The following is a 23,595-nucleotide window of genomic DNA, read 5'->3' as shown; positions in this document are numbered from 1 at the left end:
GGATGAACCCGTTCACCAGCCCGTGCCTCGTCGCCGCCTCACCACCTCGGCCAGCTGCCTTCTCCTCCTCCACAACTTCTACATGCTCCCACCACCCTCCCTATTCTCAGGCGTGACATGCCCACTCGCACTCGCACTCGCATTTTCGCTCCTCTCCTTCCTCCCCATAACCATCCCCTCTTCACCAACACCACTCCCTGCAGACCCAGCTTCCCCCTTTCGAAAGCCCCCCGCAACCCACATCTCATCCCCCAGAGTCCATGCCGGGTGCGCCACAGTCAGCGCCCCGATACACACCGTCATCATGGCGGCGTCAAAGACGAGAAAAAGAACTTCGTTGTTGGCGAGCGAGCCTTTGAAACCCTCGGATAGCTCGGCGACGCGGAAAGCGCAGCGGATTAGGATTGTTAGGGTCGCGAGTGCGATTGCTGTGGTTTAATAATGTTAGGGCTGTGTCGAAGAGAATACAAGGGGGGAATATGAAATGTGATGGTAGGCGGGGTGGGAAAGGGGTTCTAGGGGTAGAAGGATAGAAGAACGCACCCCAGAGGAACAACCGCACCCTCCCATTACGTCTCAACACTTCAGTATGTTTATACACGCGCGCCCGATGCTTCCGCACAGCCCACATGAGATGCAAGCACAGCACTCCGAAAGCCGTGGTGGCGGCGACCTGGCTACTCAGCCCGGCGACCATGACGTCGACGCCGATATCCTGACTGTGATTCGTGGTGGCGACGGAGGCGAGGGCGCCGCCGACGGCCTGCAGGACCAGGGAGAGGAGGTCGCAGGAGATGAAGATGGTAGTGATGACGCGGGGTTTTAGGAGGGAGAGGTGAGGGTTGTAGAGCGAGAGGATGCGTGAGAGGGAGAGATAGACGGCGCAGGAGAAGAATGCGGGAGCGATGGTGAGGCAGCAGAGGTAGACTGGTGGGTTGGAGGTCAGTTCTGGTAGAGGGCAATCGTCCTCGAAAGAGGGTCAATCGGGAGGCGGGGGGAGGAATGCGCCGGTGGGCTTCCTCTGATGGGATACTTGGTTTTGGTATTGGGCAAGGATGGTCAACACATACTGATGAACCAGGTATCAATGAAGACGTCAAAGTGCATGCCAATACGGCCGCCGTAGCCGATGGCCTCGATGAGAGCTCCGACCATCATGGCCGCGGTGTATCCCCACGTGCGATGGCGGAAGCCGAGGAGGAACTGGGCGATGAAGCCCACGGAGAAGACGGCAAGGAAGAAAGCATTGACAGAGATGATGGGCAGATAGTTCACATAGCCGTAGGCCTCGATGCATTGCTGTATCTCGGCACAGTTGGGGGGCTTAGTTGTGGTGTCGTTGACCATAGTTGGGAGTTGTGGGATCGGACGACGGTTGAATCAGGGTGGGTAGAAGCTGTCAAACAATAGAAGGGGCACGTAGAAATGCAGCTGGGCCTTATATGTTCATCAGTGGCCTGGTTGAATGCTGGAGGACGTGAGTAAGGAGTCGCTGGTTTAGCGCCCACCAACCACAATCGTCGAGATAAGGCCTCAGATCCATTCAAGTGGTACGTGCTGCGCCCGAAGCTACATCATGCTGATGAGCACATACTGAGAAAAAGGAGACAGACTTTGATAGAGCGATCCCGCCCCCCAAATGGAGGGTGTGGAATCCCGCGTGTGGACTGGTCCACTTGGTGAAAGTTAGAGACCGAGGCGGAGCGTATGCAGCGTACGAGGACGTACCAGAGATTGATTCAAGGACGGCATGCTGGCTATTCGTGGCTCCGTAGTTAGCAGGTTAGAGACAGGTTGCTCGCATGGTCGGCTGGGAATCAAGCAAAACCGTGACGGATCTTGGGGGCGATCGTGCAGCTTGAGAAAGCCACTGACACGCGCTTCCATGGCTGGGAGTATGCCATTTCTGGAAGCAAAGAGTAGGCGAGACCCTGCCGGCCGCAATCGAATACGCAGCTGAAGAAGCAGAGCTGGTCGCCGGTGACTTTTTGCTTTCGGGTCGTGAGTCGTGAAGTGATACGAAGAACGAAACCAATCGGAAACGCCAGTGCGAGCGGAGCGGCCCACTGGCAATGGTAAAGTCAAGCTCGTCAAGCTTCAGTAGAAGGTCACAATGAAAGAATCGACAAGATTGAGTAGGCCTAGTGTCGCCTCTTTATTACTCGGTCAGGTCGCATTCTTTGAGATACTGGTATCTCGCTTACGTGTATCTGTAGAGATTGACGACCGGGTACGTACCAAGGCTCGTTCATAATTCCGAACCGCTTCACAATAATGCGCAGTCGAGAACACTTGAAGTAACTGCCATCACGATAGCTGCTTCGCTGAAAGTGGCCTATACGGACGCATGTCTTCGATTGCAACGAGAATAGCTAAAGAAAGAAGATGCGGACCATAGCATATGTTCAACTCGTCTTGTTTTCTCTGCGAACGGGACGATCCATCGAAATCAAGCTGGCTATCCAGCTTGGCCTCTCGGAGGAAGCCTTCGGTTTGACTACCAACGTCTATCAAAGCGTGTACCTGAACTGCGGATTCTTCAAGTCGGTCAAGTCATCTTCATAAGCATGCTCGTAAGCTTCCATGACGCCGGCACGGTCACGCCGCTTGTTTTCCCAGGCGCAGTAGAAGCGGTACGCGAGCGCTGTCAGAACGCAGACGATAGACGTCACGATCGTGGTGATCCAGCCAGTGTTGTACTTGGGGGCTTCTTCGGTCTTGAAGACCAATGGTCCGAGGAAGTTGCCTGATTCATGGGTCTCAGTTGTTATGCTAGTAGGGCCAGGGGGTGGAACACGTACCGAGGCAATAGCCCACAAACATGCCCGATGAGCTCACAGAGCGCTTTGTGTATCCTGCCGTGTTGGCGATCTGCATCGACATGAGCACAGCATAGCCACCACCGTACGAAGCCAGAATGTAGACTGCAAGCAACAGTGTCAGCATTTCCCGGCATGAATATATGAATAGTGCATTAACGTACCGCCAAAGAGTCTTGGTCCAGTCCTGTCCTGCGGCAGAAGCCAGAGGATGAATGAGGCAGTGATGGTTCCACAGACGGTGATCGCGACCAGATATGCACGCCAGCCTTTGTACTTGTAGGCGATGTATGGCGCCGTCAGCTCGATCGTGCCAATGATAGCTCCAGCCGGCATGACCAGCAACAGCGAATTGAGGCCGCTGAAGCCAAGATCGTGGATGATGATTGGCGTGAAGGTCGACACTGGTCCGTTGGCCACAAGCATGGTGAACGCCATGACAAACACCATCCAGAACTTTACATCCAGGAGCAACTCCCACACTTGCGCTATTTTGAAATGCGTGTTCCTGACTCCAGAGTTGTTTTCTCGTAGGCGCGCTACGGCGATGTACCGCTCCCGGTCGGAGAACCGCTTTGCGCGGATAGGGTCCGGCGGCATCAGGAACAGAATGAGGAAAGACCAAACGATCGTGATAGCTCCGGCTACAAGGTACATGTAACGCCATGGAGATAGAGATCCCTTGATGTGGCCTAGTCCATAGTTGATGAGGGGGGAGACAACCGAGACGTAGCCGGTCATGGAATACCATGCACCTGTAGACCGTCTAGATCAGTCGCTTGGCTCAAACTGGGAGGGAGATCAACGATGCTTGGAGTGCATCTAGCCTAGGACGAAATGTGCTTCAAGCAGGACTGCCATTGATTCGTTGAGCAACTTACCCATTCTGAGAGCCTGCTCCTGCTTCTTATACCTTCACCGACTTAGTCAGCTCAGCTCAGACAAGACACACATGGACTTACCATCCGCCAACCACGAGCATCCATCCCGGCGACACCCCTGACTCAAGAGCACCAAGGAAGAATCGCTGAGCATACAGCCCTTGCCAGGTTGAACAAGCGGCCGTGCACATCAGGCAGGCTCCCCACAGAAAGACAATGCCAAAGACGACGCGTTCGATGGGATACCTCTGAGCAAGTAGGATGGCTGGGTATGCCCCCACAATGAAGCCCAGGTAGAATATTGAGGCCGACATCGAGTAGCGGATCCCGACATTCAGGTCCAAATCTTCTCGAAGTCCGAAGAGAGCCTGTGTGGGTTAGTCAGGGACAGACAGAGGGGGACCGATAGTACAGCTTGTGACAGCATAGCTTTGTCATAGTACTGCAGGCCATAAGTGGCACACAAGATGCTGAGCAGTCGGCGGTCGATTTTCCTGACCAACTTCTTCTCTTCCTTCTCGGTCCACTCCTGGTCACCGTCGTAGGTGGCCAGCACCTTCATAGCCTCATCATTGTGGAGAGTATCGATGGTCGCCGTTTTCTGAAGATTCTCAACATTGTCTTCAGAGTGCTTCTCAGCTTGGATCTCCGGCTCCGGCATTGTGTCGACCTTTTCGTCTGGGATGCTAGCGTACGTGAACACAGTTGACGAAAGCTGTATGTACAAGAGAAGCAAGGCGGCTAAGCATGAGCTTGTTCGGTCTTGTTCGCCCTTTATACCAGACAGCCGCCGGCAGCGACTGCGGAGAGACATCTCGGCGCAAACAAGCCTCGGCTAGGGAGCCCAACCGGCTGTATGAATCAATGACCATTTCAGTGGTGAGGAGATCGATAAGCGATGCCAAGGGAGGGAGCCGGGGTAACACTGGGTGTAATTGGTGTCAACGGCGGCACGCGAGGACAACGTGGAGTAGAATGCGGGGATCTGGGGGCTCTGGAGGGATGGCCAAGGCCGGGCTTTCCGGGCTCTGCTGCTCGTCACTCTTAGGGGCTGTATGAATCTGAGTGCAACAAAACTGATTGACGTCGACCTCTCAGGCTCCTCATGGAGTTCGGTTATCATCGTGTCACTCTGTGCCGACCAGCATGGCTGCAGCCATGCCTTTGCTCCTCAGCCAGATCGCTCGCAGCCCCGTACGGTTCTTTGACCTCGGGTGAATATGAACGCAGCAAGCAACGGCACGGCGTAGCTCTCATGAAGTGTTGTCAACAACGGGCCCTTAGGTGTTTCGGGGCTGGCTGGATGAGTGTGGCAACATGTTGGTAGCGTGTCCACAATGGCGTCGACAGTCGGCGAAGGTAAGCAAAGGTCAACCTCTGCAACCGTGAGAGCTGTCGTGGAATGACGAGTTTTGGAGCTCTATATAGCGATCTTATTAACTCACAGTATAGTAATCGAGTGCTTTGGTGCCTCGGCTAGAGTCATGGTAATCGAAGAAAACGGAGGCCTAGGATTGGCGTTGACATTTTGCCACGTGGACCTACCATATGTGCTTGCATCATGTTCAGCAATGATGAACAGCACCCTTAGATGATGACCTTGACACCATCTCAAGTTGCTCTCTTCAAGCACGAGCGATGTTGAAGTAAAGATTGAAGCTGAGGCTGACGCCGAGGCTTGGCAGTGGCAGTGAGGCTTGTCTGCTCGGGACCCCCACCCATATCAAATGAATCATCTTACCACAGTATCCTCCCTTCAGCAATTCCTGCTTGTTAGTCCCTCTCGCGTCGGACAATCTTGCGGCAGTCTCCAGCAGACGGACGGAGTCGATGCCAGCTTCTACTGAGGCCGCGCTGCCCTATCACGAGCCGGACATCATCACAATCCTCGTTCTAGTCTCTTTCGTTCTTCTACTCAATTTCGTCAATCACCTCGTCAACCATGTCCTGTACTGCGGACTTCTAGCCCAGATTTTACTAGGAATTGCATGGGGCACGCCAGGAGGTAAATGGCTTGGCCACGATCTTGAGCAAGCCATCGTCGACCTCGGCTACCTTGGACTCATCCTAATCGTATACGAAGGAGGCTTGCTCACGTCTTTCAAGGCCTTGAAGGACAATTTACTCCTTTCTATCGGAGTCGCTACTACTGGTATATGCGTACCAATAGCACTCAGCTATGCTTTACTTTCCCTCGTTGGCGCAACTGCCTTGCAGGCTTTCGCCGCAGGAGCAGCCTTATGCTCTACCAGCCTTGGCACAACATTCTCGGTTCTGTCTGCCAGTGGTCTATCGACTACACGAATGGGCGTGGTTCTGACTTCTGCGGCAATGATGGATGATGTCGTAGGACTCGTCATGGTTCAGGTCATATCGAACTTGGGGATCGCAACGAGTCATTTCAGCGTTGTGACTGTGCTAAGACCTATCCTTGTGTCCCTAGGCTTGGTACTGGTTATGCTACTTGCAGCTCGTTTTGTTGCTATGCCAGTCACGATCTGGTTCAATGAATTGCGGACCAGCCAGCCTGAAGGAAAGCTAGGCCGCCTGCTTAGTTCAAGGGTACTACCTCTGGGTGTCCATATCGCCGTTTTGATCGGGGCTCTGACAGCTGCAATCTATGCCGGCACGTCAGGGCTATTTGCTGCATACCTCGCCGGTGCTACAATCACCTGGTGGGACGATCATGTACCGCATCCACTATGTCCGCCCGTCGTCAGCGCACCCCCGGCCGAGATCCTGTCTTCTGGACGAGGCTCTGGTCATGCTCACGAGTCTTCTGGCACCATGGCCACATCACAAAGTGCCATCCAAGGCCAACAAAAGACAAGATCCACGGGCGCAGATGTTTTCGAACAAGTCTTGGCCCAGCCGTTGCGGAGAATCCTAAGCCCATTCTTCTTTGCATCGATCGGCTTCTCTATCCCCGTCTCGCGGATGTTTGCAGCAGATACTGTGTGGAAAGGTATAGTATACACAACGCTAATGTTCGTTGGGAAATTGGTATGCGGACTCTGGCTGGTTCGCTTCTCTGGGCTGGCTGGCACGTTGCGAATGCCTCGGCCCAAATATCTAGGATCTCCTCTGTCCCACAGTACTGCCGCAGTCTCGTCTGCAGCGCCGAATCGCAATGAAGCTTCTCCACCGGGGCCGGCTGAGACGTCTGAATCGGTACCTGACCCAAACGATGCCTCCAAGGAAGGCGTGTCCCCACAACAAAACGACGCCAGCCCCACGTCCAAGTCGCAGGATAACAAGGTTCTTAATGAGAAGCAGAAAACTCTCCAGGCATCTCCGGTGAAACCACTATCACTCTATCCCGGATGTGTACTTGGATGTGCTATGGTCGCCCGTGGCGAGATCGGCTTCCTTATTTCGGCGATTGCAGAAAGCAACGGAATTTACGGCGACGAGCCCAACGGTCCCATCTTTCTGGTCGTCACATGGGCGATCATGCTCTGCACTTTCATTGGGCCTCTTCTGGTCGGTGCTTTGGTCAAGAGAATCCAACATCTTGATAATCATTCTGGCGGTGCCAGATCGGAAGTACTTGGAGTATGGGGCGTTACTTAACATCTCAAGGCCCATTTACCGTCCTCGCGAGGACTGTCCGTCAAATTCAGACTGCAGTCCTATAGCGAAACCACCTCGCACCAAAAATATAAGAACTTATAATTCCGACTCCCGTCCGGCAGTTTCACCTTCGACATATCTGGCACTGCCACAGACTGTGGAGCCCCCGTTATCCTCCAATGAGATACCCACACACCAGGAGTGTACACTGATTCCGAGAAAGTGCACCGTGCTCCGGGGTATACCAGGATGCTAAAATCGGGTGTATTGACCGTGATGGGCTTGCCGTATTCCGGATCGAATCGCGAAAACCATGTACATACGCCTGTATAGTTCGGACGCGTACAGAAAGTGTAGCCCGTGTTCCCAGGATCTATACCATCTCTGCGGGTGGGAACCATCGGATGCGTCGGGGTCGCTGCTGCGCTGACGCTGGCGAAGAAGAGGAAAAGTGAGGCAAGGACTACCCTCAGAGTCAGAGGAAACATGTTGTCGGATGGCAGGAGCGTGTGTCAAGGCTGCGTTGTGTAAACTCTGGGCTGAGGTCGGACGACCTGAGAGACTGCGCAGTCCTAAATTCAGCTCATGAACGAGCTCGACAAACAAAGAAGCAACTGACACAATCATCGGTAGTGGCTGAAGTAGCCGGGCCTGGTTGTTGGCTGATGATAAAGACAGCAGGACAAAGAGAACAGGGAGCCATCACCACCGTGAGCAATCTTCTCATTCAATGATCACAAACCCGTGTTGTGGGCAGTCGACCCCTGCAACACTCAGCCTTGTCGACACAGCCTTGCGGGTACCACGACAGATCACAGATCATCAGTCCAGCTTTGGGATCACATGGCGGTATAGCAGCTGATCAGTAGGGGACGAATATATCGCCGCTCTAGACACAGTATAACTCAATACAATCAGGCAAGATCTAGAATCACATTCCGTGAACTGCTAGCGTTGTCCAAGAGTGTTGGCTACCCTCAGAAAGAGGTGTTCACTTCAGCTTCGTTGAACGCGACGCGCGCTCGATGACTAGTCTTGTAAAACAATTCCGACATCAAGACGACTGACTGCCCTTTCCTTCCACAGCAGAGGCAAATGCAGATTGAGAAGATGGAATGCATGGAGCGTCGACACCGAAGGTGGACCTGTCGGCGACAAGTTTCCCCACCTCCGACCATCACGACGACGTTGGTGACCATGATGAGCTTTGCTTTTTCAAGTTTGCCGTGGAGGGGACATAGAGGTCAACAATAATCCTTTGGCTATACCACTGCCAGGTACCCGCACGTTTGGTCTTGTCTCGCAATCTTCGTGCTCAGGAAGAAACACATCCTAAGCTCACCTTCCGCTCCGTGGCTCGGAACTGTTGCAATGGTTTCCACCCGGTCCACCAAAAGGCGCTCGCGAAGCCCGCCGGCGACCGTGGAAGTGGAGCGCCCGACTAAGAGCCCAAAGGTAGTGAAAAAGTCGGCGCCCGTTCCGAAGCAATCTTTTGAAGGCGTGCAACTCGTCCTGCTGGACATAGGTACGCCAAGACCCAGCTCTGACCGTGACCGGCTCAACGACTAATCCGCTACAGAGGGCACCATCTGCCCCATAACATTTGTCAAAGATACACTGGTACGGCTACGCGTCTCGCCAGCTGCCAATCAAACCCCCTCGCTCAGTTCCCTATCCAAACCTTTCCCCTCAACATCATATTCACTAACCCCTCCAACCTGCCCCACAGTTCCCATACGCCCTCTCTGCCCTCCCCAAAGTCCTTGCCACCTCCTGGACTTCTCCCACTTTTGCCCCCTACCGCGACGCCTTCCCCGCCGAAGCGCGCGCCAACCCGGACGCCTTCTCCGCCCACGTCGCCGACCTCACCGCCCGCGACGTGAAAGCCGCCTACCTCAAGAACCTGCAGGGCTACCTGTGGGAAGACGGCTACAAGTCGCACGCGTACTCCACGCCCATGTACGCGGACGTGCTGGACTTCCTAGATCGGTGGCCAACATCGCCATCACCACCGCCGCCAGTCCCTACCCCTGCCACCTTCTCTGCCGCTGCAGACACGAATGGAGCGAACGCGTCCCTCGAGCAGCCGTCGCCGGACACTACCACCCCCACTGACCAAGCCCAAGCCACAGAGCAAACTCGGCAACGGCAAGTCGCCATCTACTCGTCCGGCTCCATCTTCGCACAGAAACTGCTGTTCGAGCACATCCGGGACCCCTCCACCTCCACTTCCTCCACGACCAACACACCCAACCCCACAATCCTCGATAAACGGCCCCTCATAACCGCCTGGTACGACATAAGCAACGCCGGCCCCAAGCACTCGCCCGCCAGCTACAGCAAGATCGCGACCGACCTGAAACGCCAGCCTCAGGAGATACTGTTCCTGAGCGACAATGTGCAGGAGGTGCGCGCGGCGCTCGAGGCGGCCATGAAGAGCGTGGTGGTGGAGCGAGAGGGGAACGCGCCGCTGTCAGAACATGATCGCGAGGAACTCGAGGTCGTGGACGGGTTTGGGACGTTGAGTGAGCGGTTGGGAATCTGAAATTAAAAAGGACAAGTAGAGGGCGGTGAATGTGAATAAGCGATTGATCTAATGATCGAAGCTGCTTGACTTGCCGTGGTTGTGCTTTCGTGCTATGCCAAACCGCCCCGAGAATTCGCTCACACAATGGAGGGTCAGCCAAATCTACGAGCGGGCTCCTGGGACTTATAGCAGATCGCTTCTGCTAGTCGATAGAAATTGACTGGGGCCCTCCCCGAACCCATAACAGGAGCTTTGAGCTGGTAGTCTGTTGTGAGTTTCAGGAGCCCTCCCGTCAGTTTTGTCGACCCCTGCCTGGTGAGCACAGAGTGATTGAGCTCAACCAAGGGTGGGCAGCCTTTTTCAGGCACCCAGACCCACCTTGGAAGCCTGCAAGGCCGTCTCAGGGGCTCTCCGAAGTACATCTCCCCCCGAGGCTATCGGATACTATGATGTATACCCCTCTCATCGTCGCTTCCATATCATGCGTCTCCAGCCCTCCAACATCCACATCAAGCAAAGTTACTTCCCCCACCCCTCCGCTGCACCACCCAAGCCGGCCCCTCGTCCCCCTTCATGATCTCCAGTCCCATGACCCGCTGATAGAACGTCGCCATGCCCTTATCCCCCAAAATACCCATGATACGCCTCAAATGCGGCATCTCATCCATCACCTCATTCACACATCCGACCAACCACTCGCCCAGTTTCCTGCCCCGCCACTCCTCCAGCACGTACACATCCGTCAGGTACGCAAACGTCACGCCATCCGTGATCACGCGCGCGAAGCCGATGAGCGGCGCCCCGCCCCCGGTAGACTCCTGAGCAGCCACTCCGTGCTTGCTTTCCGTGGACGCGGCCGACGTGCCGCCGCCCTTTGCGCCTTCGACGTGCGTCGCGATCTCATGCACGACATCCGCCGGGCCCTGAGCAACTGCCTCCGCAGTCACATCAGATTCAGGCGGCGGCGGTAAAGTTTCGCCGGTGGGCGAGTAGAGGCCGAAGCAGAGGGAAGCGTCAAGGGCGGCGCGCAGGGCTGGCTCCGGGAGCGCTTTTGCCCAGTAGAGGGCGTCGGAGGCGAAGGCGGCGTTGACGGCGGCGAGTGGGATGAGAGACGTGTCGGTGGAGATGAGGAAGCCGTCGCGGGTCCAGGTTCGGTGGCTGCCGCTGGGTGGAAGCATGATTTGGGGGCCAGGCTGCTGTTGACGAGGGAGGCTGCTGTCGTGGGGATGAGGTTCGGCAGGTTTGAGCGTCGAGGACACAACGATTGCGGGCAATTGGCGATTGGCGGCGTGTGAGCCTTCTGAATCTATAAGATGACTCAAATTCCACTTTTTGCGCTGTCTCACTTATGGGGGCATGCTCAGTGATCTTCATTGACGTTAGCAGGCTCTTCGGAATCTCGGAGATGAGCGTCGGTGATGATCGTAAGTCACAAGCCAGAGAGAGCTGACCATGTCTAATAATTCTGGTTGTCTACAATGGTGCTATACTCGTCTCAGACTCTGCAGGAATGTGACCCAAGGCGCAAACACAGTCTCATGAGTTGTTGGATACGGTCGAAACACGTGAAGGTTGAATCAGACATAGTAGTGCAGTGGTGTTATATTCTGCAAAGTATACTAAAGGCAAGCTGACGAGGAGACATGTAATTGAAGGTCCATCCTATATGCGTCGTATCAGGATATTGCGAGAGCCTTCATATCCACAGTCTACAATCCAACTGTGCTGTACCCGAAACCGATTTCTCCCAAATGAGCTGTCAAAGTTTGCTCTCTTTCGCTGGGATTTCGGCCTTTCGTGGATACCCCTCGTTGGTCAACGTTTTGTTCACTACGGGACTCTCGAATGCACCATACGCAGAAGAGAGCCTCGCAGTTGACCCGACAGGCGTCAACAAGTCTTTGACAAAGACCAGGAGCTGGGACAAGTCTTCATCTTAAGGCCGGACTGCAACTGCAAAGCCCCGGAGGATGCGCTCATACAACGAGGGCGCGAGTCGAGCGCATACCGCCATTCTTTAGCGGTTTTGAGATGGTTGCCGCGCGCTGGTTTTCGCTCAGATTGACCAGGACTTGTTCCGAGAGTCGCCATAATAACTTTCTTGGATCAAGTGTCGCCGAGGGAGAATTCCAAGTATACGAAGGGTCGACTTTGTTTGTGTACGAGCAGTGGACGAGGCAGGCTCGTCAGGGCAACGTGGGACGTGCAAAGCGCCCAGCAGCCTGATGGCGAGGAAGGCGAAAGCAGTACCTCTGCAAAAGACAGGAAGGTGGACGTGAGTGCCCAGGATCTTGAAGAGAGTGGTTGAAACTACCATGAATCAATCGACAGGCATGGCTAGCTGTCTACAGCTCGAACCTCCACTCATCGCTCTTGCTCGCTTTGGCAGGCCCAAAGTACTTGCCAAAGATGCGGCGCAGATCCTTGTCGTCCAGCTGCATGTGCTCGCCTTTGACTTGCTCGAAAACAAGAGCCCCCTTCTGGTCCAATTGCTTCAGACCAATCCAGTCTTCCTCGTAGATGGTGCGGTCCCGTAGCTTGGTGACACGCTTAGCCTCGTCAGTCTCGGTACGGTTGACCTCAGCAAACCAGCCGGACTCCTTGGGCACAACGGTCTGGTCATCCTTGAAGAGCACCATGACGAAGTTCTCCAGCTCGGCAAGATTCTTCTTGTACGTGGCATTCTTGTGCGGGCGCTCGTTGTTGATGTCGGCGAGGAAGTTGGAGTGCTCCAGATAGTTTTCGAAGTCGTCGATGTTTCTGTAGTACTGCGCAGGGACGAGGCGCGACTGGATGAAGTTGCTCCACACGGTGCTGCTCTTCAGCAGGGCGTTGGCGCTGTGACACACCCAATCGCTCAGCTTGCAGTCCTGGAACTCGGAAATGCCATTGTGCTGGCTGCCGAATGTGACCAGGCTTCGCACTCTGGGCGCCCAATGCCCGCAGCGCTCAATGTAGCCTCGGAGGAATTGCCCACCTTGACTGAAACCTACAGCATCGATGGCCGGCGCAGTGCGGAGGATATTGTCTTTAGCCAATTGTTCACACACCTGCTCGATCTGCTCTGTCACATTGCCGAAGAAGGATGCAGAGCGATCGGCCGACCCCGTCGACTTGCCTAAGGAAATAGCTTGAACGTAGGTACCAGGATGTATCTCGTCCAGTAGAGCCGCCACGTCTTTGATCCCGTCTGCATCCGCGGAGTCGCCGAGGCCATGCCAGATGACCACAGGCAGAGGGGTATCGTCACTGTCGTCGCCTACGCGCGAGTCGTGCCCGGCAGGCTCGCTGACACGAATCGGACTTGGTATGCGTTCGGGCAAATGAGAGAAGACGTGGGCATCGGGAAGGATAACGAAGGACAGGGCTGGAGCCAGGAGGGCGGCGGTCACGATGGTACTGGTATACATGGTGGAGGTAGTGATTCTAACGACTTGTCAAGAATGGCCGGGGCCTGCGCGCAGCGCTGGATATAGTACAAATGGTGGAACACGAAGAGAAAGAGTGGTGCCTGAATCGCTGATGGCAATCCAAGCGTAAGCACTCTGGCGAGGGGCTGGGGTTCGGTCTTGGCGGCCCAATCGATCCCTGGGCTATATGCGCCACAGGCAGTGAACGTTGATACTCGTGGTGTCAGAAAAATTGCTTCATTATTTGGTCACAGACCATTATGAAAAACTGTCGCTAAAGCTCGTAGGCCCAAATTCGAAGCGAAGTAGCCTTGATCAATAGGCCGTCCGTCCCCTTTTGTACGCCTTCGCTCCGTATGATGGGTATCGTGATCGTACTCAAACAGTGCACCGTCAACTGCTACCTCAAGCCAACAAGCCCAGTCCGTCTTCCTCGGCGATCAATATCTTGACCTTTTTCAGATCCTGAGTCCATTTACGTATGACCCAGTGCCACATTTGCTTCTCATCTGTACGTTTCTCTGCGATATATTTGGCCAATGTCAGGTTGCTCTCCCAATTTTCTCGTACCCGGCCATTGCGCACTAACATTTCACCTCGGAGGCGAGGAAATTCAGACTTGGCCAGAGTGATCGCTTCGGTGTCTCCTACCATTCTCAAATTCTCCAGCTGGCAGGGTGGGCATGGATGATCTTGATGTGGAAGAAATCCTGGTAGACTGCCATAGAAGTCGGGCGCACCGTGTGTGTTGGACGAGCAGGTGAACGAGAAGGACTTGGAGGGCTGTGACCGTGGTCGGACGATGTTCTGGCAATACTGAACGGTACCAGCAGGCTGCAGAGCGACACCTGGCAACGGAGCTGTAGCTGTGCGGAACAAAGGACTCGTGGGAGGCTCGACAGATCCGGTACTCGATCTGCTCAATCCAGACTCTGTGCTACTGACTGATGATGTGCATGAGGATAGTCGGGATACTGGTCGTGCTGCTGTAGCCGAAGTGCGTCTTTGTTGGCACTTGAAGCATCTGAAGGGTTGTTGAGGTAGTTTGGTGCCGCTGGTCTTGATGACGGGACATGGGCCAAGCTTGCAGGTCTCGATGCTCATGATGAGGCCGTGGCCACAGCAGAAGCGTAGGATGTAGGCAAGGCACATTCTGGCGAGTGGAGATTCAAATGGCTAACCTCAGTGGCGTATTCAGGCGTGGGCCATGACTGTTTGACAGGTAGTTTGGCAGTGATGCAAAAGTGTCGTCGTGGTAGCGCTGGTGACTAAAATGCGCGTTGTACGGAGCCGCCCATTGCTTGTCGCGCTCGTGCCATGAGTGACGGGTCAACGGATCAGGGCTAGGGCGAAGTGAAGTGAAGGCTGGGCAGAACGATTCCCAGGACGCGTGCGTGGAGGGGTTGATGAGGTAGGCGAAGAGTGCAGACGAGGAGGTACTCAATTAGCCGGGAGATGTCACAGTACCGCGATCGAAAAAGCAAAGTACGCGTACATATGCTGGCCGGGGGTGAGAATCACCTTGCGTGGTGTGAAAGCCAGTTTGCACCGTCCCGTGTCTGTCCGCCTGGTCCGTGAGAACGATAGGAGCCGACCGTCAAGGTTGTCGCTGTCCGGCGACAGGCCCAAAGTAAAAATTCGCGCATCTTAGACGGGTGGCCAACCGGCGAGCCTGAGCCCCATTAATGATTGTCACCCTGCCATTTCTTCCACATTGCACCTCGTCTCAGCTTTGTGCGTCTCTCCACACACGGAGGCTGGCATCTCCGGGCGACTCTTCCCCAGAGTGAGTAATGTATCACCGGCAACAACAGCAATCGAAGATCTACCCGAAAATACGGTTCTACCAGGAGGCGACTGTGGACGCTTTACATAATTGGAGATGGCTGCACGGATAAGCAGCGTGTGGGGCAAGACAAGATTCCTTTTGCTGCAATGTGCTTTCCCCAACCTGACATGGCTCTCTAGCAAGATAGCAGCTGCAATGCCCTCGTGTCGAGACAGGGAGGCCACCCACGAGGTCTCAAAAGCCCCGAACTCGGCACTTGCATAAATCTCGCCAGCTGAGTTCACCAGTCCTCGTGGCCGACAGGGTACAGGTGCTTCTGGCCTTCTCCCTTTTGCTCCGTACATTCTCGAGGTAACCGTTTGAGTTCAAACGTGCGAGAGGGAAGGATTTGTGCACCTGGCCAACACCAGCTTCCCCAGAGTGCACGTTGGTCTTACTCCAGCTTCTGCCCAGACTGCAGCTGCCGGTCATAACCAAGCTCCACACGTAAATGACGGCATCCTGCATGCATTGGTGAAACCTCCCCGGTCTGATTTCGTCGTGCAGCTGGTGATTGCGGTACGGGAGTACTGCGGGTATTCTCCCTTTCCTTTCATCCAGGCTGAGAGTACTATAACAGCCTGATTTGCCGTTCCACTGGCACGAGGTCCGCAAGTACACAATCCAGTACTTAGCACTCTAGCTCAAGCTCAGGAGGAGCTCCACGTAACTTCATACCCAAAGACAGTGCGGCGCAAGAGTTCATCTCCGGGATCCTCATCGAACATGACCTTGTCCATGGTATGCTCAAGCATTTTGGTAACGGTGAAGCCATTGGCGCGGGCCAGATCAAAGAAGGCCAGGTCTTTCTGCAACAGCCAGGGGCGGTAGGGCGTGAAGAAGACGAGGGCGGCTGATTCTGGCTTTTTGCTCAAGCACTCTGACAGCGTCTTGATCAGCTTCTCATGCTCCGAGTGGTTGAACAAGATGTCCGCCAGAATCAGGACATCGAAGTCGCTTGCTCCAGTAGGCAGTGCCGACTTGATCTCATCGGTAGGAGATCCCCACAAATAACCATGAATCACAACTCGTGTGTTGCTGAACGCCAGGCCGCAGTGGTCAACATTGTACTGCAAATTAGCAACAAGGTCTGGGTCAGGATAGTCTGTCACGACCACGGTGCTGGCCCCTCGAGCGGCACATGCCAGACTGGGAAGGCCGGCACCAGCGCCCAGCTCCAGCACTACCTTGTTTGTGATGTACTTCTCGGCGTGGTCCTCGAGAAACGAAGTTATGACCTGAGCAGCATTCCACAGCAGATGTCCCTGGGCCAGGTCAGCATCGCACTCACCTGTTTTCGATCAACCTGATGCGCACCCAGAGCGGACTATGGCCTACGAGACGCAGCGAGAGAGACTGGCCATTCTTGAGGGTGTATTGAGTAAAGGTGGGTGCTTTGTCGGGTTGATAGTACCCCTCTGGTTCTTGAAAGAGGTCTACAGCATCATTGTCGCCTCCATCACCAGGCGTGTCGGGCATGCTTTCAGTGTCGATGCCGTCAGACGCATTCGAGTCTGTTCAACAAGAGGAAATCTTGTGGCATCGGTCCGAAGGAAAGAATGGAGTACCTTGGTAGGAAATTTCGCGGCTTTTGCGGCAGACTTGGCGAGCTAGCCTCGGTCTTGGTGGCCGAGGGATCCCGACCAGGCCCTGGGGCGTCAGCCGGTAGCCTAATCTGGCACATCCGTTTGCTGACAGTCGAGTCTTTGGCCAACTCTCCAGACGGGGCAAAGGATGCCAGAGAGTCCGCACAGTAGAGCATCAGGATCAGGATCTTAGGCTGGATCAGATTCTTGGAGTCGGCATCGCCTCGCTTATGGCGTGGGGGCACGCATCTGCAGCGCATGTTGGGGACCTGCAGATTGCCTAGGCGTGGCATAACCCGTTCAAGCGCGGAACTACGGCGCAGGTACAGAGGTACTCGAGTAGAATCGAATGACGATTCTAGACACCTTACCTCGGCGTTGTCATTCGATCTAGGGAAGATCTCGTACCACAACAGAGACATCTATGGCCTTCTCCACACAGACTCTCACGAGATTGGGGTGGTGGCATAAGCAACATGTGGCTGTGGTATGACCATAAGCTAACGCAACCATCGAGTGACTTCTACAGTAGCACAGTGTACAGCAGTCCAGATAGCAGTTCTTTCGTAAGCGTTACAGTCGCCTCATCAAGGTGCGTGATGGCTGGCAGAGTAATCGGGCTTTGCTCCGGTGGGTGATCGAAGTGGACCATCTTCAGCCTCGACTTGCCGTCCGCTGCACCCGCGTCTGTCCCCGATTCTTTCCATCGAAATTATGGTACACGAAAAAGAATCAAGGTCACTTCTCTGATCTTTCTTTGTACCTCGCTGGCGCACTCTTCGTATCCTGCTCTTTTGCCGTTCTTGAGATCTAGATCACAACGACAGCCTTTGCGTTTGCGGCGCGACTGGCCTGTGTTCCCTCACGAAACCGATCGACCTCTGACGCGGGGACCTCCAATCCTCTCCGGATCCTTCTCCAACCATACGGCCTCCCTTTCCCCATCGAATCACCCAAACCCCAGCGATTTCGAACCTTGACCACCTGCTGTGTTCCCCCCGACGCCCCCCCAGAAAGAGCCCCAGGAAAAGGGCAGCCATCACCCCCCACCGAGTTTGGCACCTTGCATCAAGAGCCGGTACAACATTACGGAGTATTGTTCTTGTGCCCTCGTGTCATCGTTGATCGAGGCTCGGTCATAGCAGCCAGGTCTTCTGTTCCGAGTTTTGTGACGCTACTATTCGTCTACCGATTCGCTCATCAAAGCTGATCTTCGCCAACTTTACGTCTTCTTTCTTTCAGCACATTCCGCCAGCCGGCGCCTCATCCCTCTACCCGCCTGCTTTCGGCCTTTCTCGAACTCAAAGCGGTCAAACGCTTTTTTCGAAACGCATTCGCCTTCCTCTTTCCACACATACACTCCTCTAGCCGCCTGCCCAACAATGAGTGCCTTCTCTCCTAGACGAAGTGCCCGCCTTGCTCAAGATCAAGCACGCTCGCTTACATCTCAATCGACTCCTTCTTTTACATACTCTCAATCGTCGAGTCTGTCTTCTACCGCGCATCCTAGCCCGACGAACGACGCTCTCAACCCTCCTCCGCCTCCGTCCACGCCTCAACAACCAAATCTGCGACACCAGCTGCAAAATAACTACGCTATGTCCCAGCAGCAAGCCTTCAACGCCCCCTTGCCGTCGCCATCCGCTAGCGACATGAGTCCCTTCTTCGGCCGCTCGAACGCGAATTCCCAGCCCACCTCATTTACCTCGCAGCAATCCGTCCAGACTGCGTCGCCTTTCGAGCAGCAGGCCTACGGGCAGAATCAAGAGCAGTCCTCACAATTTCACCCTCACTCCAACTCAATGTCTCAAGCTCGGCCAGCAATCAACAGCATGACTCCACAGATGCCAGCAGATTTCCTTGCTGAGGCAGCCAAGCGAGCGCAAATTGCCTGTCTGATGCGTGACATGGGCGATGTCTCTCTGTGACCGGCAACGAGTATTTTCGCAATCAACTCTTCCTTTTGCCACAGTGCACGCACTATCAGCGACATCGGTAGGCAACCTTTGGCGACATGCCGAGGATGTCTAGGCGTCCACTGGAGCCTAACATGTGCTACCCCAGAGGCCCTCAAACCTTATTTTCTGCCCCACGGCCCTCCAGCAACTTCAACACTCGCCTTCTCGGCCTGCTAGGCAGGCAGGTGGCAGCTATGGCCTAGAAACCAGTGACGAAGACATGATGTTGCTCGCCTTCATCGCAGAAAGGCATCTTTCGACGGCACAGCACCAGAAAATATGCCGATTATTTCGGCGGCTGTTCTCTGGCTATTCCTCACTCACACACGCACACCTATTCTGATGACAGCGATGATTCTTTGAATTTTCGATATCCACTCACCCACAGCTCTGATCAATAACGGCGTTTTGGTGGCCATTCGTCCGGCGAACAAAGACCGGAGGGAGGGTGGCAACTCTGGATCAATGCTTGCGACGCTGATGGCATATTTAATATTTTGGGTTTACAGCAGCACAAACGAAGGGAGATGGCATTACAGGCACTTTGAGATTGGCTAGATCTCTAGAGATTGCATGGCGAGAGCCTGACTCTGCTTGAAGAGCGTTGATTTTTATAGTCAAGACCAGTGTGGAGAGGAGTTCATGGAAACTTGAGCAGACAGCATAGCATTCGGGTTCGTAGACGAGCAGATGATTGAATACAATGCAGACAGGTTGACCAGACCCGTCTGGTCATTCAACTTCTCGTACTTCCCTCCGCTCTCAATTACCAGCAAGCCGTATGACCAGGCACGAGCCCCCCGTGCGGTTTCCTCTGGCTCTGCCGCCGTCTTGTCGCCAGCTTCGCCAGCTCCTCCCTGCATTATCCTCAACCTTCCAAACTAGTGCCTCAGCCCTAGCCCCCGTTCCCCAATGCACAGTTCCCCCATCATCCATCCATCCATCCCTGCATCCGCCTATTCACCCGAGTACTCATTCCTCACCATCTACAAACTCTGCACCCAAAAACCGCACAAACCCATCTACCACCTCCGCCCTCCCGCCCCTCTGCCCCACATACCCCTGCCCGTGCGCGATCCGCCCCCGCTGCAGCTGCGTGTACTTCCGCCGCAGCCGCTGCAGGAGCGGCTGGCTCAGCACCGTGCCCGGCGGGATTGTGACTGACATCTCTTCAGAGGCAGAAACAGTGGAAAGGGAGACCTGAGCAGGGGACGTTGACGCTGGCGCTGGCGGCCCAAACTCGACGGAGAAGGTGACGGAGCCGCCGTCTCCGTCCGCGGCACCCTGCGTCCGCGCCGCGGCCAGCAGCGCGCGCACGACCTGGAGCGTGGTGGCTTCGAGGGTCTGCAGCGCGGAGGCGGCGGTGGCTTGTGGGAGGATAGTTGCGGCGTGGGGTTTCACGGTGTCGTCGTCGGCGGCTGCGCTGTTGTGGTCTTGCTTGGTGGTTGAGGAGGAGAAGGAGGAGGGATCGATGCCAGTTCCGGTGCTGTTATTGGTGCTGCTCACAACATCGCGGGAAGAAGCGCTGAGTTGGGACAGGGCTTTCCTCGAGGTGGGTTTGGAGGGAGGGGGGAAGACGGCGTCCCAGATGGCGGGGTAGGGGGGGTGCGTGTCCGATGTGGGAACGGTGAAGAGGGGGGTATCCCAGCGGGAGAAGGGGGAGGGCGGCTCGTAGCGCATGCTCAGGGAGAGGTGGGTGGGGGGAGAATAGGGCGGCGTGGCTTCTGGTCGAGGGATCGGTATTGATGGGAGATAAGCCTTCGTGTCGGAGGCGACGACTGTAGTAGTATTCGACGGCGGAATGGCGGCAGCGTTCGAGGGGGCGTTGAGAGGGGCTTTTGGCGATGTTATATAGAGGGACTTGAGGGTCATGGTATCGTCTTGCAGCTGCGGACGGTCATGGTCGTTGCTGGCCCCGTCCGTGGAGGAGCTGCGGCTGTGCGGTATCTGGTGTAGAACACGATCGCCATAAACGGCCGTGTGGCCTTCAGGCTGTAGATTTCCCATCACATCTTTGCCGTGCTGCGTCATGTCTCCTTTCTCGGTATGAGACTCCTGCCCAATCTCGTCTCCTCTGCCCCAAGAGCGCAACCGGGCCTCGTTCCACTGCCGGCACTCATCTTCTTGCGCTGCAACGTGTACAACACAACAGCGCGTACCCGCCGCCTTGGCTTCGCACCATAGCTGATACCGGTAGCCCTTGATGTAGTTTGGGCAATCCGCGATCACAACTGTGTCTCGCGACACTCCGCGTTTAATAGCAGAGAACTCTTCAGCGCGTGCTGTCTTTTCTCGAGCGGCAGAGTTGAAAACTTCGTCCCGGCGGCGGTTGGCTTCGACGTTGGAAGGGTCACAAGATGTGTCATTCCGGGCATGATGGGAGTCTACGACTTGGACGGTGCGCTTCGACGCCGCATCATCGTGGATACGCTGGGAGACGTAATTCGCTATCTGCTGTGCACGATATGTCTTGCCAGAGCTTGGAAGGCCGGTGATGATGATAAGCTCTGGTCGTCAGTCAGTGAGGTCGCCCGAGACGTCTAGGTAGACTTACCGGCATCGATTGAAGACGTTGAAGCAGCGTGTAGTCAAACCCGGGGAATAGAAATTGTTCACTATGCACAGAAAAAAAAGTATAGGTGGGGTGTGGGGCATCTACACGACTGCACGGCCTATTAGTACAGGTTGCGCGGCCTTTCAGGTTACCTCCGAAGGCCTGTCAAGTATCAGCGAGATGGTTTCGAGTCACACGGCTTTTCGTCATCTACGAACTCCCGCTTGATATCTCCAGATCTTTGTCACACTCGATACACACATGTGTCTCAGTACCGGGACGCAACATCTGCCTCGAGAACCAAATCACAGGTTCAAGTTCTTTACGGATATTTGCACAATGTCAGTAGCAACTAGCTAAATAATCCAGTGTAGTTGAGACAGCCGGCCAGGTTGCTTTTGAGTCCAGGGTACATCTGTCCTGCCATCGAGCTAGGACTTCCAAAATGGTCCGCGGGGACGAGACTTGTATACTTCTCCTCCATGATACAAGTTTGGTCGATACACACCTCAGTACATTGAATCCTTCTCATGCTGCTAATCCCTTCCGATACATGCTATGGAGACAACATTGACTCTGATCAATCCATATCTGCCCCGACGCTGGAATTCCTCCTACAGCTTGGAGCTGTTCGTCCTCTCCAGCATGGAGCTGGTCTTCCTCTTCAGCTTGGAGCTGAGCCTCCTGATCCCCGGCTTGGGTAATCCAGTGAACAGGTTATCCTTGTGGAATGTTCCTTGAGTGGCATAATCCTTGAACTGGGTTGTGCAAGACTTGCAGGATCCATAGGGCAAGGTGTTCTTCTGATCGAAGGTGTGCCTTGAAAGGAAAAGTCCAGGACAAAGTGACTGCGTCCACTTTGAAAGCGGGGTGATCGCCCGTGTAAAGTCTCTGTACCCGGCAGAGAGGCTGGTCTGTAGTCCAGGCAATGGCCATGGCGAGTTCAAAACATCATGTTAGGTCTCAACGTTCAGTACACCGGGTGGTAGTACAGAGTATGAGGACTGGGTGCATACTGGAACTGATCCAGAGCAGCGTTGGTCACGGGCAAAGCGTAGTCCGGCACAGGAGCATACAGCATCTGGGCATGGCGAGGTGTCACAGCAGGGCGACCTTCCTTCGAGTACGGCTGAGGCCCACGTGGCCGGCCACCGGAGCCAGATCGCCTCATGGGCACCGAGGAGGGTCCGTTGCGCCGTCGGCGATCGGCAGCGGACTGATTGTCGTCAAAGCCGTGTACACGTTTCATATGATCACGCTGGTTCCATCTCCTTGGGAATCCATTGCCAGGCTTGGCTCGGTCACAGTCCGCGAAGTTGCATAGGTAAGGGTTGTGCCCATGGTTGTGCATGCCGTGCGCCTCACGCTCGTGTCGGAACAAGCAGGCATTGGATGAGAAGCGGAGATCCTCGCAGTCCTGCTTGGAGCTAGCGAACCGGCAAGTGTAGGGCCTGAGATGTGAATCCAAATATTTGCTATTGTAGGGGAGAGTGGTTAGCTAGTGCTTGGGGAAGGGGAGTCTATTACCTACGCAAAGATGCACTTTTGCTTGGTGGGTTTGTGGGTGCAGTTCAATTCGTTCTTCTTGGGGCAGTGGTAGAGCCCGTCCTTGTCGGGCTTCATGTCGTACAGGGGGTCGCTACGGGCCTTGACTTTGTCGCCATCGTCCTTGGATCCTGGACTGGATGCGTCCTCGGTACTGTCCTGGGAACTGGTGCGTTCATTGGAGGGTCGAATAGGCCTGGGTTGGGAGCGGCCAGACTTGCTGACTGGGTTAGTATCTGGGTCCCTCGTTCTGAAATGTGGTCCTAACCTGTACGCTTGGATCTTGGAAACGCCAACATATTCGCAGACGGTTTCTCCCGATGATCTATAAGCCTCGTCCGGAACTTCAAACATATCCTTGACAAATGGCTCCGGGGGTGGTGACAGTGGTGGGTTTGTAGACCAGTCCAGAGAGCTTGTGTCGAAATTGTTGAAGGCGTAGTCAGATTCAGTGGGGTACACGCCCCCAGCGGACAACTCGGCGCCGCTGTATACGGGACTGGGCCTGCCATAAGATCCGCGGATGGACCCTTCGGTGATGTCGTATAGGGATTCAGGCGGAGAGGGGTTGCCTACTGTGGCTGAGGTGTTGACCATCAAGGCACCAGAGACGGGCATTGCCATGGAATCGTCGAAGCCGAAGGAATAGTCGTGATCACCAGCTAGGTAGTCCGAGAAAAATTGTGGGCGAGGCTGAGAAGAACTCAAAGAAAAGTGCTGCATCCCTGGTTGAGTGATTTGGGATGAGTATGAAGCATCAAAGTCCAATGGCATGTCCGCTGTCCGGGGAATAGAGCTCCTGAATGTGGAAGAAGGGCCTGATACGGGCGAGCTTCTTTGTCTTTGAGACATCATTATGTGTGTGATCCAGACCAGAGATTAAAGGTCTGCGAAGTGACACGATAAGTTAGTAC

General features: G+C 54.9%; 11 protein-coding genes across 11 annotated transcripts; 3 read left to right on the top strand and 8 right to left on the bottom strand.

The window, feature by feature from the left end:
- Positions 1–78: 78 nt before the first annotated feature.
- HMPREF1541_02395 (uncharacterized protein) lies at positions 79–1,347 on the bottom strand (the record flags this gene model as incomplete). Its single annotated transcript, XM_008716750.1, has 3 exons — positions 79–428; positions 544–927; positions 1,071–1,347. The coding sequence occupies 3 exons, from the start codon at positions 1,345–1,347 to the stop codon at positions 79–81; spliced, it is 1,011 nt and encodes a 336-aa protein (XP_008714972.1).
- Positions 1,348–2,510: 1,163 nt separating this feature from the next.
- HMPREF1541_02394 (uncharacterized protein) lies at positions 2,511–4,361 on the bottom strand (the record flags this gene model as incomplete). Its single annotated transcript, XM_008716749.1, has 6 exons — positions 2,511–2,746; positions 2,802–2,924; positions 2,984–3,574; positions 3,701–3,732; positions 3,782–4,068; positions 4,113–4,361. 6 exons carry the CDS (start codon positions 4,359–4,361, stop codon positions 2,511–2,513), a joined length of 1,518 nt encoding a protein of 505 aa, XP_008714971.1.
- A 1,169-nt stretch (positions 4,362–5,530) lies between these two features.
- On the top strand, positions 5,531–7,273 carry HMPREF1541_02393 (uncharacterized protein; the record flags this gene model as incomplete). The annotated part of the gene is made up of 1 exon (XM_008716748.1): positions 5,531–7,273. One exon carries the CDS (start codon positions 5,531–5,533, stop codon positions 7,271–7,273), a length of 1,743 nt encoding a protein of 580 aa, XP_008714970.1.
- A 1,371-nt stretch (positions 7,274–8,644) lies between these two features.
- HMPREF1541_02392 (uncharacterized protein) lies at positions 8,645–9,818 on the top strand (the record flags this gene model as incomplete). Its single annotated transcript, XM_008716747.1, has 3 exons — positions 8,645–8,798; positions 8,853–8,893; positions 9,003–9,818. The coding sequence occupies 3 exons, from the start codon at positions 8,645–8,647 to the stop codon at positions 9,816–9,818; spliced, it is 1,011 nt and encodes a 336-aa protein (XP_008714969.1).
- A 491-nt stretch (positions 9,819–10,309) lies between these two features.
- HMPREF1541_02391 (uncharacterized protein) lies at positions 10,310–10,978 on the bottom strand (the record flags this gene model as incomplete). The annotated part of the gene is made up of 1 exon (XM_008716746.1): positions 10,310–10,978. The coding sequence occupies one exon, from the start codon at positions 10,976–10,978 to the stop codon at positions 10,310–10,312; it is 669 nt and encodes a 222-aa protein (XP_008714968.1).
- Positions 10,979–12,145: 1,167 nt separating this feature from the next.
- Positions 12,146–13,210, bottom strand: HMPREF1541_02390 (uncharacterized protein; the record flags this gene model as incomplete). The annotated part of the gene is made up of 1 exon (XM_008716745.1): positions 12,146–13,210. The coding sequence occupies one exon, from the start codon at positions 13,208–13,210 to the stop codon at positions 12,146–12,148; it is 1,065 nt and encodes a 354-aa protein (XP_008714967.1).
- Positions 13,211–13,615: 405 nt separating this feature from the next.
- Positions 13,616–14,314, bottom strand: HMPREF1541_02389 (uncharacterized protein; the record flags this gene model as incomplete). Its single annotated transcript, XM_008716744.1, has 1 exon — positions 13,616–14,314. The coding sequence occupies one exon, from the start codon at positions 14,312–14,314 to the stop codon at positions 13,616–13,618; it is 699 nt and encodes a 232-aa protein (XP_008714966.1).
- A 1,374-nt stretch (positions 14,315–15,688) lies between these two features.
- HMPREF1541_02388 (uncharacterized protein) lies at positions 15,689–16,517 on the bottom strand (the record flags this gene model as incomplete). Its single annotated transcript, XM_008716743.1, has 2 exons — positions 15,689–16,303; positions 16,377–16,517. The coding sequence occupies 2 exons, from the start codon at positions 16,515–16,517 to the stop codon at positions 15,689–15,691; spliced, it is 756 nt and encodes a 251-aa protein (XP_008714965.1).
- A 1,489-nt stretch (positions 16,518–18,006) lies between these two features.
- Positions 18,007–18,552, top strand: HMPREF1541_02387 (uncharacterized protein; the record flags this gene model as incomplete). The annotated part of the gene is made up of 1 exon (XM_008716742.1): positions 18,007–18,552. The coding sequence occupies one exon, from the start codon at positions 18,007–18,009 to the stop codon at positions 18,550–18,552; it is 546 nt and encodes a 181-aa protein (XP_008714964.1).
- A 1,002-nt stretch (positions 18,553–19,554) lies between these two features.
- On the bottom strand, positions 19,555–21,142 carry HMPREF1541_02386 (uncharacterized protein; the record flags this gene model as incomplete). Its single annotated transcript, XM_008716741.1, has 2 exons — positions 19,555–21,087; positions 21,137–21,142. 2 exons carry the CDS (start codon positions 21,140–21,142, stop codon positions 19,555–19,557), a joined length of 1,539 nt encoding a protein of 512 aa, XP_008714963.1.
- Positions 21,143–22,106: 964 nt separating this feature from the next.
- Positions 22,107–23,299, bottom strand: HMPREF1541_02385 (uncharacterized protein; the record flags this gene model as incomplete). The annotated part of the gene is made up of 2 exons (XM_008716740.1): positions 22,107–22,587; positions 22,668–23,299. 2 exons carry the CDS (start codon positions 23,297–23,299, stop codon positions 22,107–22,109), a joined length of 1,113 nt encoding a protein of 370 aa, XP_008714962.1.
- Positions 23,300–23,595: the final 296 nt, after the last annotated feature.

Source organism: Cyphellophora europaea, assembly GCF_000365145.1.
Source record: "Cyphellophora europaea CBS 101466 unplaced genomic scaffold supercont1.2, whole genome shotgun sequence".
Lineage (NCBI taxonomy): Eukaryota > Fungi > Ascomycota > Eurotiomycetes > Chaetothyriales > Cyphellophoraceae > Cyphellophora > Cyphellophora europaea.
This window is presented reverse-complemented; position numbering and strand designations above follow the sequence as displayed.